The sequence below is a fragment of the Anser cygnoides genome, chromosome 4, assembly GCF_040182565.1.
Source record: "Anser cygnoides isolate HZ-2024a breed goose chromosome 4, Taihu_goose_T2T_genome, whole genome shotgun sequence".
NCBI classification, from domain to species: Eukaryota; Metazoa; Chordata; class Aves; order Anseriformes; family Anatidae; genus Anser; species Anser cygnoides.
This window is the reverse complement of record NC_089876.1, coordinates 66332285-66352071: the sequence shown is the minus strand read 5'-3', so window position 1 is coordinate 66352071 and position 19787 is coordinate 66332285. Positions and strand designations below refer to the sequence as shown.

At 39.2% G+C, this 19787-nt stretch overlaps 1 protein-coding gene across 7 annotated transcripts in view; it reads right to left on the bottom strand.

Moving 5' to 3' along the window:
• Positions 1-11445, bottom strand: part of TECRL (trans-2,3-enoyl-CoA reductase like) — a 74842-nt gene extending 63397 nt beyond the window's left edge. For 4 of the 7 annotated variants that reach the window (XR_010831247.1, XR_010831248.1, XR_010831249.1 and 1 more), the window contains exon 1: positions 10888-11441. Coding sequence is in view for 3 of the 7 variants with exons in the window: in XM_066996331.1 (XP_066852432.1) it covers positions 10888-11121 (234 nt within the window). In the remaining 4 variants the exon portion in view is untranslated. Of the gene's footprint in view, positions 1-10887 lie in introns of all 7 variants that reach the window. The other 3 variants (XR_010831250.1, XM_048073530.2, XM_013193783.3) reach the window with 3 other exon arrangements.
• Positions 11446-19787: the final 8342 nt, after the last annotated feature.

Below are 19787 nucleotides of genomic sequence, written 5' to 3'. Positions count from 1 at the left end.
CTTTTCAAATATGCAAAGGGAAAACAGAGGGAAAGCCTACCCTTGGTTTATTTAAAACAAGATGAATTTCATTATAAAAGCACCTCTTAGTCAGCATATATCTTCTATGTTTGATGGTCAAGCCAGTTTTGCCCCCAACTTCTTAACTTGTAGTATAACACCAGGCTTCAAGTATAGCTTCCTAACATGTTGTCATTGTAATTAAGGTTCAAGACTACTTTTTCTTCACCAAGAAAATAAAAATGCAGATTTCAAGGGTATGGATTGCATTCATTACAATTTTCATTCAGAAAAGGATGAGTTTAAAACCTCATATCCTGTTTTCTCTATATCTTCATAGCAAAAATATTTTAACTTTTCCGCTCAAGGCAACTTTTAGTATTTTAGGAATTCAGGAATGAAAGGATCTTCTGGGTCATCTTTTCCATTTCTGTCCTTCCTCTATGCAGCAATGCACAAAGCATCACATTTCTTTTTAAGATTTAAAATACTGCATTAGAAACTTAAGCTATGACTGAAGGAAGAGCTCCAAGTGGAAGATATTATGGGAATTTGAAACTGCCTTTTGTGAGCGCAGGCTAATCAGATAGCTTTCCACTTTCATACCTCTTTCACATTTGTAAGTCAAGGAATTACTTAATGTGGTTATCTGTCTGTAATTGCATCACAGTTCTCATACTAAGGAATTATTTCAGCAGTTACAGGTTAGAAGAATATCAATAAGAATTTGAATAATACAGTTTTAGCAAACAAGTGGTCCTTCATTCAACATTTCCTTTTGAATGTTTTTTCCTCTTTGTGACATGCCAGTCTGACTGCACTGCTGAGCCACCTGCTTTCCAACAGGCATCTTCCGTGACTGCAGAAATTCAGAAATTCTGCGACTCTAGCTACTCATTAACAGCAGACAGCCCCCTCTGCAGCCAGGTAAATTTGTTCAAAAGGGTCACACCAGCTTATTGTAGCTGAGGATTTGATTCCAAAACAGATAACCAAGCCGGTGGAAAAGCCAGGTCATTTTCAAATTCAGCAGTCAACAAATACTTCATCGTTACTGCTCTGACACCCTGTCCTTGCTTGGGGAACATGCTGTATTATTATAAATCTGCAGCCATTCACAGAAAGTTAATCAGGAAAACACCCCTTCTAATTGATCTCCGTGTTTTGTGAGTTCGGCTTCTAAATATGATTACTTTTTCCTGTTGTTAAATTTCATGGACAGTATTAAAAATGGGTAGTGTGAAAACCTCCCTCAGCGTGTCACACAATGGGCTCTTTTGTTAGCCTGGTGAACCAGCTGGTCATGTCCAAAGGGATATAAATACCTACCACATTTAGACAAGTAACTACATATAGGGAAGTGCTGTGAGCAACTACACAAAGGAGTTACATGAAATGCAGTATTTTATTCAATAGATTGGAGTGAAAACTCTATACTAAAGAGCCAGCTCTGATCTCAAACCGGTATTTCCACAAACTGGAGAGATTCAGAACCATGGTTTAGCCCAAGCCTATTACAGCTATATTGCTTAGCAGTCTCCTGGAGATTATGTTGTCACCTGAACTCTGGCATATGAGATAATCCAACTGACTAACATTCCCAATGACCACAGGTCAAAATATCTATGAATGCACATAACTGCATGCTTATTAGGTGCAGTCATGTCAATTTACACTAGCCACGTTTGTCTCTGAACATGTTATATTGTTTTTATAGGGCTAGCTGGATTCTTAAAATAAATAAATAAATCCTCTCCCTTTAAAAAAAAAAAAGTGTAATACACAGGTAAGAGCTTTTTCTCCCTCTACTAAAATGAGTGAGGAAGTAAAGAAAAAGCAATCTATTAGCAGATAGAGGGCTTGCAGGCCATCCCTCAATTTACAGAGTTCATCACGTCCAACTATTTCTGAGCAAATCTGACCAGCATTGGCATGCCTCCATGCCTTCTAACCTTTTGTTAAAAAGAATTGAGTAAAGTTCCTGTGCTCACCTTGAGAGCTCAACAACAGAACTAGTCAGAAAAGTTCTGTCACAACACTTTTCAACTAGGAAAATTGAATTGTTCTGGCAAAACTTTGGATGTGTAAATTTATATTGACTTCAAATTTTTAAAATGAAAAAGAAAATGTTTGTGTTGTTGTTTTTTTCTTTTTAAATCCTGTTTCAGGAATATGCTGAAAATTCATCTCACTGTGTTATTTTCAATCCTTTTTATTTCTCATCTGTACAGAACTTTCATTACTTTTGCATTATTTTATGACACATCAATCATGATAGTGTAAAATAATATAACACCCTCTAAAACTATGGAAAATCACCTGATAGGAAATAACATTCAAATAAATGAATGCACTATTAAATTGTAAAACAAATTGCACTTGAAATATTTATTGTGTCATGACAGATTGAAATATCCCAAAATTAATTTGTAATGCCATCTTTCTCTCACAAATTCTCTCATTGAAAAATTCAAGATCCATTTGTTTTCACTGTAATTTGCAAAGAAAACAACATCTGTGATATGCACTTAAAAAAAAAAAAAAAAAAAAAAAAACACCAATTTTGACCAGTTCTTGCTCTTCTCAGGAAAAAGGTGGGGCTTAGGGTTTGTTTGGATTTTGACTGCCAGTATTAAGCATACTGCTCAGCTATGATATGATATCTTGATATCTGTCTCTATTTGTCTTCTCTTTTCTATCAAATGGCTGTAGAGGCTTGTGCTTGCTTCTTTATACCTATGCAGACTGCTAATGTATATAATCAAGCAATGCACCTAAGAAACTCAACCAATACTTAGCACAGGATGGTCATGAACTATACTGGGGACTGTATGAAAACAAACATGCAAACAAGATTAACCAACTCAAAGGAAAATTCACAGAACACATATTGGCAAGGTAAGTGGTTCCAGAAGTAGCAGGGCTCATGAAGCTTTATATTCTCCTAAGTGAGGATCCTGCCAGTCTTCTCCAGCTGACCCGTACCTATTCCCTGTCTCCTCTAATGTTCCCACTGGGCAAAATGATTGGTGATGGTTGGGTTCTGCCTGTCCTCCCCACTCTGAAACACTGTGCTACCCAGCCAGCAGCTTTTGTTAGGCAAGAAGGAGCTAAATAATCTTTTGAACTATTTTCTTCTCTTTCAGGAGTATTTATGTTCGGCCAATAGGTCCAAAGTTATGTTGGTGAGATCAGACAGAAAGATGGAGAGGCAGCCAGCCCCCCGTGGTCCATGAGGATAAGTATGAAGCTGAGAAGCAGAAAAGAATGGGAAATGAAGGTGATCTATAAGAACAATTAGATATCATCAGGGCAATGCGAAATCGAAATACTTTTCACAGTATCAAGTGCTGTGAAGAGATATTTGCTGTACCTCTAGTACAGGTTCTCTGACTACCAAAATTTGTTCTCCTGTAGTGCTGGAGCTGTATGTATTTAAAAAGGAGAGTTTGCATTTTAAGGACTTTTAAAAGCGCAGAAGTGTTTAAATGTAGACATGTATGCGATAACATTAATATATACTGTTAGATACTTATAGATCTGTTACTGCATGGCTCGGGTATTTTGTGAAGAATCACAGCACTAAGATTTCAGAAAGAACCTGAAGCGTATTCTAATGGACTGATGAATCATGGGCAGGAGTATTTTAATGCTACAATAATGCCTATATGAGATGACATTATACACCTAAATTTCCATCATGGGCTGTGCTGATTAACTATTAGACTAATAAAACACCTACAGCTCCCTATGGTCTTATATTGCTCCAGTACATTCATAATTTGCAATTATGTGTGAATTACCTTTGACGCAATAAGGCAAATGTGCAGCTGGGGTAAAATGTCATAACTTTGTGGGGAAAGAGGACATTTTCACACTGGTTAGGAATCTGTCTCTACAGATGTACTTTTGGCAATATTCACTGCTCTTGTAGAATAGCTGGCTTTTTCCATTGCCAGAATGGCTAATGTTCATGAAGAGCTGGAGCACCGTTGGTGCCTCAAGAATTCATTCTCTTGTTTTTACTGAGCTTTGAATATAGCTTTAATTTTTTTGGATTATCTGTTGTATTTCACTCTATCCCCCCCCACACCCAGGCTTAGACTTTTATAACTAAAATAAGAGATGCATAAAACCTGTCATTTAAAGGCACTCCTAAGCTTTGAAAATTAGTATCATCTGAAGCATCAGTCTTCTCTAGTGGCTTCTCTAATTCTTTAAACCGTCCCTTTACAAATGTGAAATGCCCTGAAGTTACCAGCTTCTTCCTTCCTCAGTCTCCCTCTTCTAGATAAACCAAAGGCCATTTCTCCAGGTATTACATCTAAAAAGCTGTACTGAAATAAGAATGGTAATTTCAAACAGAAATTTACATATCCAGTTGCCTCTTTTCATGTGAAGCTCTCTGTAGCTCTGTAGCTATATTGACATAAAAACAATGTGAATTTCTAGTAGAGTGGGAAGAAATGAATGTAATGCATTGCTTCAATAGAATTTGAATATGTTTAACTAAAAACTGAGGAAGAAAATACTACTACCAGCACCTCCAACAGTAGGAGCAGGCATAAGATTCAATTCTTATGGGCAAGAAAATGCATAGACTTTATAACATCTTTGTAAATGTAATGTATTTATTTGCAGTGCCTACCAGCAGGGACCAGCTCCCTGTTGAGCTGGATGTGGTGAAAACATACAGCAAAAGACACTGACACCACAAAAGCCTCCTTCCAAAAGAAAATAAAAAAGAGGATTTACACAGCAATGAGTCTGCATTCGGCCAGTTTGTCATCTCTGCTCCTTCACCTGCATTGCTGTGGGAATTCCTAATTTGTGGGACTTGGTATCAACATGTGGTCTTCTCGAGGAAGCCCCCCTCCTTTGACACAGCTGGTTATTGAATTCTTTTGGGCAGCACTGGCACCAAAAACACCCCAGACAGAAGCAGGGTATCTGTAAAGAGAGACTGCTTGAATGAGAAAGATGATAATCTCAAAAATCCTGCCCATGAAAAGAGGCAGCTGTGGAAATGCATAGGCTCAGCTCATTCCCCACAAGAAAAAATATTACATTTATGAGATATTTTATAAATATTAAAATTACAAGATTTAAAAAAAAAAAGTATACAAAGCAATTAAATATCTAGCTTGTGGAAAAGGACTTCAATACTATTCTTCCCTAGTAAGAAGCAAATGAGAAAAGTCTGATGTAAAAGGCAATGCCCTGGTACTGCAGTGAGTTTCTTTGCTGAGTTGCATTGCATACTTCCATAATTGCATTTGCTCCCCTTATATGAATGTGGTATGTAAAGAATAGCCTCCAAGTTATGATGTGAGAAGTTATTTTTATTTACTAGATATGACTATGCAAAAGAGAGCTGGTGATGACTGCTCTTTTGGCTGCCCACTTTCTGTGACAGAGATGCAACCTGCAGGTGAGAAGAAGAGATTTCTGATACTGAAGGTATTATTGCTGCATGCATCTGATTTTGTTGTCATGCCAGTGTAAATCAAGAGAAACTCCATTTTATTGTTAAACTGCAGTGTGCAGATACAAGGGTGCTATTATTTTAGGTGCTTTACAAACAGAAATTGTGAACATCTTCAGGCACAAACAGACAACCTTTTCAAAGAAATCAAAATGAGTCGTGCGTTCAGCACTCAGCACAAGGCCATGGACCTGTTGGGGTGAGTCCACAGAAGAGCCAAGAGGATGCTCAGAGGGCTGGAGCATCTCTCCTATGAAGACAGGCTGAGGGAGTTGGGGTTGTTCAGCCTGGAGAAGAGAAGGCTCCGGGGAGACCTTACAGTGGCCTTCCAGTGCCTAAAGGGGGCCTACAGGAAAGCTGGGGAGGGACTCTTTGTCAGGGGGTGCAGTGATAGGACAAGGGGTAATGGCTTTAAACTAGAACAGGGTAGGTTTAGATTAGATATTAGGAAGAAATTATTTACTCTTAAGGTGGTGAGAGTGGAACAGGTTGCCCAGAGAAGCTGTGGATGCCCCATCCCTGAAAGCGTTCAAGGCCAGGGGGTTTGGTACTAGATTATCTTTAAGGTCCCTTCCAACTCAAACCATCCCGTGTTTCTATATACTGTGTTATATTTGACAGCAAGAAGTTGTGTATATAAGTGGATGGATTGATGCATAGGCTTGTATTACGCTGGGTGCAACAAAAATGTGTAAAAAAGGGACAGACCCTACACAGAGATCCTTTAATTTAAGAAAAATGATAATGCTCACATCACTTTTACTGCAGACATTGCATGGCAAGTCTATGCTCACAGACAGTTTGCTCCTGTAGTATATACTGTTAACCACAAGCATTTCCTACCAGTAACTCAGCTTTCCAAAGTCTGCCATCTGAGTTGTGAATTTATGAATCATGAAACAGAAAAAAATAGAAGTAAATCATGAGTTCTTTTTATTTACTTTCAGTTTTCCAGGTGTCCAGTAGTCAGAATAGAGAGGTGAAAGGTATCTAAAAATCTAAATAAAGTATTTTGGGATTTCCATGATTGCAAGAGATGGTGACTTAAAAAATAAATAAATGAATAAAAGTGGGTTGTGGCAAAATTGCAAGAGGTGACAGTGTTGTGCTTGAAATATATAAAGAAATCAAATATGGAAGTACCTGAGGTGGCGGAGAGGAGATTCCAGTGGGAGAAAGCACAGGATGCATGGAGGACCAGTGCAAGGAACAGTGGAGAAAGAATCTACCCTACAATCTCTGCAGTACACCAAGACAAGAGACTCTTTCCTACACATCTTAGGAAGCAAGTTCTCTTCTGTAGGCCTTAAGAAGTTTTTTTTTGGAAAGGAGTGCCACCGTGCAGCTGACAAAACCTGAGTTTGCATCTCCGCTTATAGCTTAGTTGGCAAAATGGGGAAGCACAAAACTACTGAGCTCCAAGACTTTTGATGGGAAAAAAGCTTTCTCTGCTGGTTTCCCCAAAGGTGATTTATTCTGTAAAACAATATTGTGCAACACTTTCTGCCTTAAAAGCAACTCATGCAAAATTAATTACATTGCACTACATTTGAAGGAAAATACATTTTACTACAAGTTAATTTGAAGAAAAAAATATTATCCAATGAATGCTATAACAGAAACAGTTACAAGTTGCCTTAACAGAATTTATAAATCAAATCACTGCACATCGATAACCTTAAAACTAACCTACTTCAGGCTCTTGGAATAATGTACAAGTAAAACAGTTTTTGAGTAGCTATGTATCTTTCATAAGTTGTGGCTGGCGATGAAAAATGTGGATTATTTGTTTAAAAATACAGCAAAAAGAATTATTTTCTTTCATTTTTAGGACTTCATGAATTTTTCATGCTCTGTTGTTTTCTTAACCTTTTGGAAGTAAAAATGGGAGCCAGAATCCTTACGCAAACTGGTTTTCATTGAAAATATTTCAAACAAAAATATTCATCAACACTAAATACACGCCCTCTTGTTCTTTACAGACAGAGGGGAATTTCATCAAGAGAAAGCCTGCTACCTGAGGAGCGGGACAGAAGGAAGAGTTGTGACTGTTAATGAAATGGACCCATGCTCCTGGATTCCTGCTGTTTCGCAGGCAGCGTGCAGTGCAGGAGGCTGCTCATGTGCACCCTTGAAACCTCAGTGCCTTCCGTGCCACTGCTGCGATCACGTAAGTGTGCAGATACCTTTTGCTCACGAGTCTGGTCCTAGGGTAATTGCTCTGAGCATTTAACTTTTAAGGACAGATGGATGGGGCTGTTAGCTCAGGTTTAAATTAGCTTTTCCTACATCTTCATGAGCCCTCTTTCCATCTCCCAAGGGTAGCCCTTTCTGTCTACACACTGCCGGTGCCTGCTCTCTGCCAGAAGTAGTTTGGGTACATTTTGAAGAATAACTGGGGAAAAAAAAAATTTGAAACAGGTTTGTGTTTCCTCCCGTCTCTCCACAGCCCCAAAATTTGAAGCCTCTTCTCCATGACATCTCACCTCAGAATTCATTTCAGTACCAAGAGCAAATCTGGGGAAAAATATGTTGTTTTTGTTTCTCATTTAAATTCTTTAAGTAACTCATCAGAAAAGCTCATCTGCACCAAACTATATGCATAATGTTACATCCATTGCAGAGCAAGTTGCCAGAGCAGGTTGACAATATTAAAGTAATGCTAGTTTTAAAAATAATTTTATGTACAAGCACACAAGTGCAGAAAGAATTGACAGTGAATACTTCAGGTTTTGCAGGATTAGGTATTCAGGACCCAGCTCCTGGAGGGGATGACTATGTGATAAAATATCTGGGCTTTCCTCTTCTACTGCTTTCTTTCAGTATTTTTTCTGGCTTTTCTGACTCTGGAAAAGCCTGCAGTATGAAGTGAATGTGTCTTACACGCTTTAAAACCAATCTAATATGTATTTATTCTGTGCCTTTAAGCCAGTCTTCAAGACAATCAGGACTTTAGACTAACCACTCAGCTCAATTATATTACATGGCTGATCCTTCCCCAAAGTGTAAGGTGGGTAAGAAAGCCAAAGGAGATGATGTTATTCTCATTTTACAGCTGGAGAATTAATTCACAGTTACTTATGCCTGATCCAAAGCCTTCTGATGTCAACTGATTGCTTGAGATCACACAGCTGAACACACCTCTTCCAAATCCCTGACACTGCATTGAGCACAAGACAACTTTTCTTTCTAAATACCAAAACCAGTTAGAAGTATCATCACTTTGCAGACTTTACAGAGTTTCTACTACTCTGAACTGGATTCATATGAATATGCAAGTGTCTTGTAGCAACTAAACCTCTGGAAGCATTGGCTGGTATTTAATCAGTTCATTAATCATCTAATCACTGCCTGAGTTTCCATTAGGTGGAGAAAGAAAGGGGTCTTCTTAACTTAGTTGTTTCTTTCAGACTGAGACTGACAGATCTGAGAATATTACAAATACATTTGCTAAATCATAATATTCTGAACTACTAACAATATTCAATAAGAGCATAAATGTACACATTTTAAAATATATGGCTCATATTCTCTCCTATTATACATCCTGAGAAGAATTAATTACATGCAACCCTGAGAAATGAAGCTAATCATAATTATCTTACAAACAGAAAAGAGGCATTAGAAGTGTCAAGTTGGGTCTGTATCAATGTTGTATTTAATTAAGCAGAAGATTATGCATAATCCAGTGAAATGGTCTCTTGATTGCTCTAATAATCAACTGAAATGAGGTTCACCAGTACTAACAAGTATTCACTGAAGTAAGGAACTCAACTTCATTGCTTTCAGGGTTGCCTTAGAAAGGGTTTATTATAGCAAATTAAGGGACTTAGACACCCAGGTGAATCAGCATTCAAAATACAAATTCTTTAGGCAGTCTTGGAAATCTCTGCCTTACACTATATTTGTACCCATCCCTTGGGTACTGTGCCTAAATAAATAAATAAATACATCCATAAATTAGGTCCATGCCCAGAAGGGCTGGCCATGGCCATGTAAATTGAACGTAGCTTCCTGAGCAGACACTTTCAGCTTACAGTTGCTATTGCTCCTCTGTGTGTATTTTACCTCCATCTGGAGAGTAATTTGCAATCACCACTCATAACTCTTTTTGCCACCACTACAGAGGCAGAGTCTATGTTTGGGAAAGGTGCAGAAAATGCTCAGGCTCATAAAATTCTGAATAAAAATTAAAACAGACTGCAGATCTTCCATGCATAATGGAAGGATTCCTGAAATGTCACTCTTGGCCTAATTCTGTTTCTGTTAGTATATATATTTTTAATGAGACTATACAAAAGTTTAAGATAAGAAAAATGCTCACTCTTTTCATGGATTGAAGCCTCATTCAGTACAGTGTTTAGACAGCCCTTTTTAATATTTGTATAAATATTACTCAGTAAATCAAATAATACAGATGCTGTCATTAGAACTGGTATTGACAATCATCAGAGCTGTTTGATCATTTTGTACATGTTGCCCCTTTAGCTAAATTCAAAAAACTCAAAAAATTGTTGGCCTTTTAAGAATGAACAAATCAGACATTTGCCTTTAACTAGGCACACATTGCAAAAACACCCTTTAAGTGACGGAGCACTAGAAATCTGGTAGTATTCCACCCTGAGTGTTTCAAAGCCATTGAATTAAATATTGAAAGTAAAACTTATCCACCAGTTCCAGCTGTTGCCAGTGAGAATAAGGGATTTTTTCTTTTTGCAAAACAGTAAGTCTCAAAATTCTACTGTGTTACAGAAAATTCGTACAATGTAAACAGCTTAGGATTCCCGTTTTCAATGGTATGCGAGAGGCCAGCTCTTCTGCTGAGGGACAATGAATCAAAACTGTAATGTAAATACGAGGTATGTTTTCAACTGCTGTTTACTGTGCTGTAAAGTTCTTTCCTACACAGTCATCTCATTCTGCTTAGACAATTTGAATGTAGTTTATATCTTTAATGATTCACATCATTTAAAAAAAAAAAACTCAGCTAAGCCACTTTGTTTAAAAATAGAAAATACAGCAAGAACCCATAACATTACAGAAATGCTAAGCTTTGCAAATGTATTACATTTTAATATCTATTCTGAAGCAGACATTTAAATATCATGCTCGGAAATCATCAGTGTAATTTAAGCGTTAAGACGTTAAGAGACATGCAAAGGACATATTTTGAGTCCAAAGCACAGTCTGGTCTAAAAGAAATCAGTGTTGGTTCATTTGTAAAAATCCTAGAAGAAAACAGACGAGGATCGTGACTGAGCAGAAGTTTTGAGTATCTCCCAGAGGGAGGAATGAAAGTGTTTCCATTACAGAAGAAGATCACAGCAGAGAGAAAACAGAATCCCTGAAGTGGCACTGCATGTACTAGGCACATCCCCAGCATGCTGGAATAATACACTCACCTTGTCCACAATGCAGATCTGCTTCTTGCTTTGCACATCAAGGATTTCCACTTCAAAGTAAGTAATTTTTGAATGTTTGAGCACTGGTGGTGATTTGAGATGGCCAGCAGAGAGCACAAGCTGAGAAAAGTTGAAAAAAGAGCGTGTGTTATTGTGGGACATGGACAGAGTTCCTCCATGAGCTGCAGGATCCCTCTTGTGTTCGGGGGCACCGAGTTTCTGCCTTCTGAGCATTGTGCGACCCAGCAGTAGTGACCGTCATATCAACAGGGGACAGTTCCAGGGGGAAAATGTTTCCTCTCTGCATCAGTTAAATACAATCACAGACTGATGAGACATGAAAGGTCAAGTGGCGTTCCATTTTAAGAGTACTGTCTTATTTAGCAGGAGTGAAAACAATGGCTCTGTAATCCGTGTCTATATTTAACCGACTATTGTGATGTGCTGTATTGCTGCTTTTTTTTTTCCTTTTTATTTAAACCATCATTTGAAACAACACATTATATTTATTCCCTAATGTGAGAAGTCTGACCCTGAAATTCCAGAGCCCCGGAGAAATCAGAAATGAATGCAGCAAATTGCACTGTTATCAACTGAGACAGCTGTTCAAAAGTGCCCACAGATAGGCATATGTATAGGTATGTGCATGTGTGTACATATATATATGTATATATTGTGTGTGTATGCACACCCGTAATATGTAGCTGTAAAGCACTGTCAGAAATCATCTATTCTGAAAATATTTCCTCTTTGTCATGGAGGCCCCAAGCACTTGAAATAACAAAATGCAAGGAGCTGATCAGCAAAACGTTGGGTTTGCCTGCAAATATTGAGAGCATTTTGTACCTGTTTGTATTTAGTACATGAACTGGCTGTTACTGAATAGTGTAGAGGTTTCCTCGTAGCTCCACCAGGGAAACTCAGCTGAAGTAACGGAAATGATAACCATAAAGACACTAATTCAGGGCTTTGATCATTTTTCTATTTTTTTGTTCTTTTCACAATGAAAGTCTGCAGAAAAAAAAAATAGCCTTAATTGTTATAAATAAGGATTTCATTAAAACAACATGTATTCTCTGAAAGGGCTTTCCCAAGTCTTGTTTAAACTTTATTTTTCCTTTTAGGGGTTTTTATATGATTTAATGATAAATAGCAGCACTTTTGCATCCTGCGATTCTCCCTAAATTTCCCTGAGCTGCCTAGGATTACAGTGTTAGAAGGCCACCACAGATTTCTGCAGACAAGCATAGAGTATGTTATGAATACATTTCTATATGGCAAAACCTCAGGAAAACTACAATCACAAAAATCGTATAGGTTCATGAGACCAAGAAATTTTAATTAGGTGGAGAAAAAACCTTCAACAAGATAAAGGGGACTACACAACTACACCCCCTCTGGGAGATGGGGGTAGAATCAGAACTAGTCTCTTATCTTTGATTCTACTATTGCAGAAAATTTAGTGGTCACCACGTCTTTTCTAGCGGCACATGACAAGAAGTCCTTTGAAATAACTGAAAAAATAATCGGTAAGTTTTTGCAGAAATTAAAAAAGAGAGTGAGGGGATCCTCCCCAGGGAAGGCCATTTCCCAGCTGAAGCTTCTCTCCTGGAAAAATTGTCACATATGCTTACCTTCATTTGCATGAGTGTAGTTGTTACTACATCAAGGAATAATCCATACTACATGCAATTTATAAATGTGCTTAAGTGCTGGAGGATCCGCCTGCATACATGAAATCTGTGTGCTACATATAGACATATGGAAAAGACATATGAGAAAGAAACAGCAAATTATCAAGGGCTGAACTCATGAGCAGGCTTGAGTTCAGTGGTGACAGGACTGGGCATTGCAACACCAAGCAGTATTCTAATTTATTTATGATTCTTTAGCCAGTTGTTCTGACTAAATAGGCTGGCCCCAACTTATAACTAAGATGCTACATGTCCATATGACATGGCAAACTTTTGGGTAGCTAAGGTCTGAGAAAAGCCCTATTACTTGTTGATGCAGTCGTGCAGCCTTTGAAATGCCTTTGTTGACTCTGTTAGTGGAAAGCGCTGATTATGGCGATGCAGAAGTATAATACCAGTTAGCCAGTATCAATAAGGATGAAATTTTGGCTATACTGAAATCAGTGTTTTGCCAATTATGGAAAACAAATCAGCATCTAAAGAAAACGTTGTCATTAGACTTGTACATTATATTGTGATCAAAGAAGTATGCCTGTCTCTGAGTCTAGATGAAAGGTGTGAAAGGAACCACAGCCCTGATAGATCCGATATAGCAAGCAGAGCAAATTTGCAAAAATTTTGGTACAAATTGGTCAGAGCGTGGAGAATGACAAATTATTGACTGACTGTAAGGGCCTTAATAAAAACAGACAGGTAAGATCACAGAACACATAGGTCCTAAATTGTCCTGAAGTGTGAGATACACTTATTTCAACCGACTACTGTAAGGAAATGGTATAAATTGCTGAACAAGTGATGACACAAACTGATATAATACCCCCTTTTAGCCTTAAAATCTATGAATCAGTCAGTTGTAATATTGGAGGTCTCTTCCAACCTAGATGATTCTGTGATTCTGTGGTATTAGTATATCTCTAAAATTATTTCAATTGAAAAGCAAAAAAGAACAATATCGATAATTAAGACTAATTTCTGTGCATATAAGGAATTGGTGTTGCAGTCATTACTGTGGGTATATTTATAACGTTATTTAAAATGACAACATCTGAGCTGCTTCTTCTGAGGAAAAAAAAAAAAAACTTTTGTTTTCCTGCAGACATTTAAATGGTCAGAATTTTATTACTGACCAGTGAAGATGTCATGAACCTGAATCAACTCCAGGAAAATGCTAAAAAAAAAAAAAAAAAAAAAATCCAATATAAGCTAATGATATGCAATTTTAATATTTTGATTAAAAAGAAAAAATTTGATTAAAAAAATTTGATTAAAAAGCTCTTTAGAGAGCCAAGTCCTTAGCTAACAGTAACTAGTAGGGTTTCCCTGAAGATAACTGGCCCTTTCTTCATTGTTTTAAATTATGGATCTAGGGTTAGACTGTAGCACCGTTCCTGTACACAGTGAGTGGGGTGGGGACTGACTGAAGGCAAATATAAAACTTGCATATAAGGTGTCTGAGAGCTACTCTACCAAAAATAACCAGGGATAGAGTTACCACCGCTAACCTAAGCTCTAAAAGAGAGGTGCATAAAAGCAGTGGGTATTTTGCCATCGATGTGCCAAGTACTGCACTTGCTTGCATGTCATCAATGGGCTTGGTTTTCCTGGCTTGATGTGAAGTAACTCGGCCTGTTCTATGTATAAGTGCACACAGAAGGGAAACATTAATTACTGGACAGAAGGCACATCTTCACTTTCAGTGCAGTAGATGTACCTTGCCTCAGACCCCAATGCTGGAGACAGAGAGTCCCAGTGCAGAGGGGCCAGCAATCAGCCCGATGGTGAGATTTATTGATCAGCATTACATAGGTATGAGCTGTTAGCACAGCAGCTTCTGAAAGCTCTGGTAGGGCTAGTAGCCAACAGACCCTGACTCCTTGACCTCAGCTTCATTCTGGGACTCTGAGAGGAGTCAAAGAGCACTCAGCAAGAATTATATCATCTCTGACAGCTTCAACTCGCGCACAATTTCCTGCCATATAAGGGGCCGATATTTTCAAGGGGCCACGCAGATGGGCGTAACTCTCATACTGTGGCTCTACCTCCTCTCCTCACTTGGCAGTTGCCTGACATGAGCCATTTTGCAGATGGGCAGGCACTTTGTTAAGCCATCCCTCTGAAAGGCACTTTTTTTTCCAGATGCGGCAGGGCCATTATTTCTCGTTTACTGATCTGCTGATGTTTTCACAACACAAGCAACAGCTGCAGTTGGCTTTTTGCAATACTTCTCATACAGCATCTTAAACAAGCGTCAGGCTGTGCAGGCCATGACAAAATGGGTCACAAAGTGTTGGGCAGGGGCAAGGACTTGGCATTTAGTTTCTGTTTAGGACACTGATTGTCCTGTGTGGTTAGGGAGCTGCTGTTTCTCTGCTGTCCCCTTCTCAGACAATATTCCTTCTCTTGTGATGCTCCCTTGAGCTGTGCCTTTGTAGACAGCCTGGAACAAAGGGATTTCATGAGATCTCAGATGGGTTCTGAAGGTGCCTCTAAAGTACCTTTTCACCTTTGGTCATGTTTTGTACCCCTTCTTCCCCACAGAACTGATCACCTCCTTTCGGTCTGCAAAATGTCGCCTGTTAAGTCAGCAGCACAGGACCATCTCTGTCACTCCAGGCGCTTGTCAGCAGCCCCTCACACATCACTTTGTTATCTTGTGCACTCTGCATGCTTGGTGGAAGCAAGGTTATTCACTTCCCACTGGCTTCATGATGCCAAAGAAATGAACAATGTGCCCAAGTCACAGACTCCAAAGACCCAAGTATTCGGTACTATAGGTACATGCCACTTAGAGCAGATTCCCAGGGTCACACATACACACCTTATTTCCTCATTTTTAGAGATTCTGCCACTCCTTTTGCTGGGGAAGGAGATGCTGAGAACAACTGTGTCGCAAACAAGCAGCAAGACCTCTTCTAAAGGAGATCCCAACTGCTGTGTCCAGGTGGTCCACATCGTGCCCCATGGCCTCACCACCTTCATTTGGCAGCCGTGCAGCCCATAGGCCTGGTACTGTGCTTGATCTCATTAGAACTGCTCCACATCTCGAGTTTGATGTGCTCAGAGCCAGGTAGGAAGGTAGTTGTGCAGGCTCTTTTTGCTCAGCCGTCCAAGGAGGGATTTAAGGACCTGATGCGAAAAAAACATTTGAAAAAACATTTGTAAAAACAGTAACAATAATTTGTTTGTCTGGCTCCTGGCTTCATCTGGCTGCAAGTTTAGGAATAGGTTTACTGAATTATTTTGGGAGATAATGCTTTTAAACATCGCTTTGATTCTGTTACTCATATCACATTAATAACAACTAGAATGCACCTCTGAAGCAGAGTAGGAATTTACACATTTAAGCCTGGCTGTTAGAAACAAAGATCTAAGATTGCAGTGTATTGTAGAGGAAATTTGATACCATTATTCCCAAGAGCCATTTTCTCATGTAATTAAAGGCTGCATTCTTGGGGGGTGGGGAAGAAAAAAGAAAAACCTGCACGAAGAAGCTCTGGGACTTCTTTGCTTGTACGTGCCTACGTTTGCAGCCCCAAACTGAATTTAAAATATTCTGCACACACACATGCAAAGACACTTAGAAGAAGCTCTGCAGTGGTACTGCTACAACCACTTGGTACTTAAATTTTCTATTTTGAAGCTAAATCTCTTAGCAAATAAGAAATGGACAGGAAAGAAAAGCACAGTAGCACTGACTCTTTAACACAAAATAATCCTAAGGCTATTTTAAATAATTCTAAAGTCTGAACCAGACCTTAGATTTATTGCTAGGGAGGGGCAAAAGTGATACACCCCCACGTTCCTCCCCTTCAGCTAAACTGGCGGGGCTCTGCAGCAGATGATGCCAACCTTTCTGACCCTGTGAGCAGCACAACATAAACATCACACAACCAAAAGCCACACAGCTCACAGTGCATCCTTCAGAGGCTGTGGGAAGGGAGAGCCCAGGGACCAGCTTGCCAGCAGGGCCTGGAGATCTCCAGTGCTGTCCCAGCCCAGCAGGAGGAGGAGGTTTTTACGACTCACGACCACAGCAACAGAGTTTTGCTCCCTGTTTAAAATCTCACTCCAGTGGCTTGGCTTTACCACTCTGGCTTTGAAAACTGACTTTAAACTTTGATGTGTGTGGTATCAGCTACTAGCAAATCCGCAATATAAATCAAATCCAAACCCGGCACTCATTTTATCCCCCACAGACATCCGCAACAGACCTGAGAGAAATAAGCACAGCCAACAGACGGGTACGGTAATCCTATCTGCAAGAAGTACAAAGTGAAACCTCCGCCCCCAGCCCCTCGCACGCAAACACACACCTACTTCTCTACCAAAATATGCAGAGCGTGATGCAGAGCTCAAATCTGATGGCAGTCAGTATAAGTTGTAAAAGACAGCTGTTGGGCTGCAGCAATGGAGAAGCCAAAGGAGATGCTCCAAGTGATGAAGAGGCCCAAAGGAATTATTGTAGGTGACCTGCTAGATCAATCTCTTAATGTTATTGACAATAAATAAGGAACTATTCATCTACATCAACATCTACAGTTGTGCAGTTTAGGATTTTCAGTTCTTTTGTAATTCAAGTAAATCAGTGCAAATATTGATATTCCTGATGTTACTCATTCATTATTTGAGGCATGACAGGGTCTTTTCCCCAGAATACTAGGTATTTGGAAGTATGTGACCGTGAAATACTCCATCGTTTTTTTTTTACTTATCCATTCTGTTATTCTTTTTCACTTGGGTCAGTGCGTAGCAATTAGAAACAAACAGGAATGTTTTGAGAACTTGGCTTCTAATGGTCTAAAAACAACGATGCTTTTTTAAAACAAAGTATGGTCTTGGCACTTAGCAGACAGTCAGAGATGTGGGACTCAGCACTGTACATGTTTTGAGTTTTGTGCTGACAATATGCTTTGCCCTAATAGTTTCTTCGAGACAAAGATTAGAAAGCAGTCTGGGGAGATAAAGAAATGTCACCCAAGCTTGCTCAATAAATACTTACGAGTAAAATTGCACTGACCTTTACCGGCAGTATGTTCCCTACAGCATTACACCACAGCCTTTAGCATCTCCTGAAGCAGCCTTTGCCCTTTCAATGGCAACAAGTGTTTCTATACATTGGTCTTAATACTGGTGCGATGTTCCCTTACTCCATTGTCAGCCTACCTAAAAAAAAAAGGCACCTCAGTTATCAAAGGTTAGAAACTTACTTCCAACTGTTTGACTTCGTTTCAGGGTCTCACAGCAGGCTTTGGGCACTGTAATGTGCAGTTGCTCCCTTAAGGAAAGCCACTGGCTTGACTTCTGTAACTCAGTGGTGTGATGAGCTCCCTGCCAGTCTCTGCACCCCAGCAGCAAAGCAAGCAACAAAGCAGCACCTACGTTGATGAGAGTCCTCAGAGCATGGACAGACAGCAAGTTTCCCTGCATTTCGTTGCATTTTCAAGCTATCGTGCCACTTCATGGACTAAATAGAGAAGACTGAGTGGATTAATGTAGGACAGGTGCTGATACCCTGTACTTTGCAGCAGTGTAAGCTTACTTCGTGTCCTCACTTAATTTCAACTGAGTATATTACTGACAGCATTTTTTAAACCCCTCTCAGAGAACACATCCTGACTGGATAACGGATTGTAATTTCACAGGGTAAGATCAAGTAACCACATTATCAGAAGCTGATCAGCCACTAAGTAAGGATGATGAAAAGAAATACAATAATGCAAAGCTATTTCCTACAAATGGCAGCAGTACAGCACTGGCAAATCCAGGCTCTTATGACTGAGATTAAATGCATCTTTCTTTTGTGTAAAACCATTATGTTCAACGTGAAGTTGGAGTTACTTGGAGTAGTTTCAAGAAAACAAAATGTTGTTCAAATATGCAGTTTGCATTGACGCCGAAGCAATTCCAAAGATTTATTCATTCGGATGGAAAGGTTTTGATGGTGCGAACAATCTGGTCTCTCTAATAATTTCTGACCAGTAAGAGAGAAGAAAAGCCTTGGCTAGAACACCTGCAGCATTCGAAAGGAATTATTTCAGCAATAAAAAATATTCAAAAGGTTTTATTTGCTAATGTAGAATATAAAAAAATCCTGAAACCTCAATAATTGGCACAAAATATAATAATGTTTTTTGTTTTTTTCAGACTTTTCTATCCATAGATATGTTAAATGGTTTACAATGGCAAAAAGAAACCTAGCTCCTGTTTTAGAATCTTACTTTTTATCTGAAGTTCTTGGGGTGATTGGTCTTTTATTACTTTTTGAAATGTTATGTGTTATTTCTTCTTACACAAGAAGCCAAATCGTTCTTAGTATTTTTCATTTCAGGGCTTCATTAATTGGGTTTCTGAAACATCTGTCAGCGTAACCTCCTTCTTTCACAAACTTTCAAGTTTTCAGAAAAGTTGCCATTTAGTATGACATTTTTAATATTCAGTCTCAGCCTGAAAATTAATCTTGAGCTAAAAGAAAAATGATCAGTCCTTTACTTTTACATTTATTGACTAAAAAATATATATATATATTCTTGTGACATTTTTCTCTCAAAGCAGGACGATTCTGAGAAACAGCAGAATTCCTGAAAACTTGGAATTAGACAAGCGAACAAAAGAGGATTTTATTTATTTCATTCAATCAGTGCCAGTGCCGGTTTTTCTCAAGCTTGAAATGTTTGGAAAAATGCAGCAAAATTAAAAAACAAAGGCAAACATGCTCATCAAATTGAATTACTCTGGTTTTTTTTCTGTTTCTTCCTCCTGTTTAGTCTCTTCTGCCTACACAGCTACAGCTCCCACCCCCCAGCTTAGTGCTCTTCTTGTTGCATACGTATGGGACGTAGAAAGATGTTTCTCCTGAGATCAGACCGCTTTCCTGGCAGGGCTAGGGCCCGGTCCAGCATGTGAAGCAGTGTTCAGACTGTTCTGCTGGCAGTAGAAGTAGGTGACAACAGCCCGGGCGTTGCCTGCAATTTGGCAGCATTGCCCTTTAAAGATTACCACCTCATCAAGCCTGCCATCTTCACAGCACCTGGGGCCACCACATAACCTGAAATAAAGCCTGCTGAGACACCCTCCTACCCTACGCAAGGTACAACGCTGAATGACCCTCCACGACCTGCCTGTATGCGCTCCAAGCCTCCTTCAGTGCCACTGCTGATCACCAGACAGGAGTGCAGACACAAAGAAGTGTGCCTTATGGTCTTACGC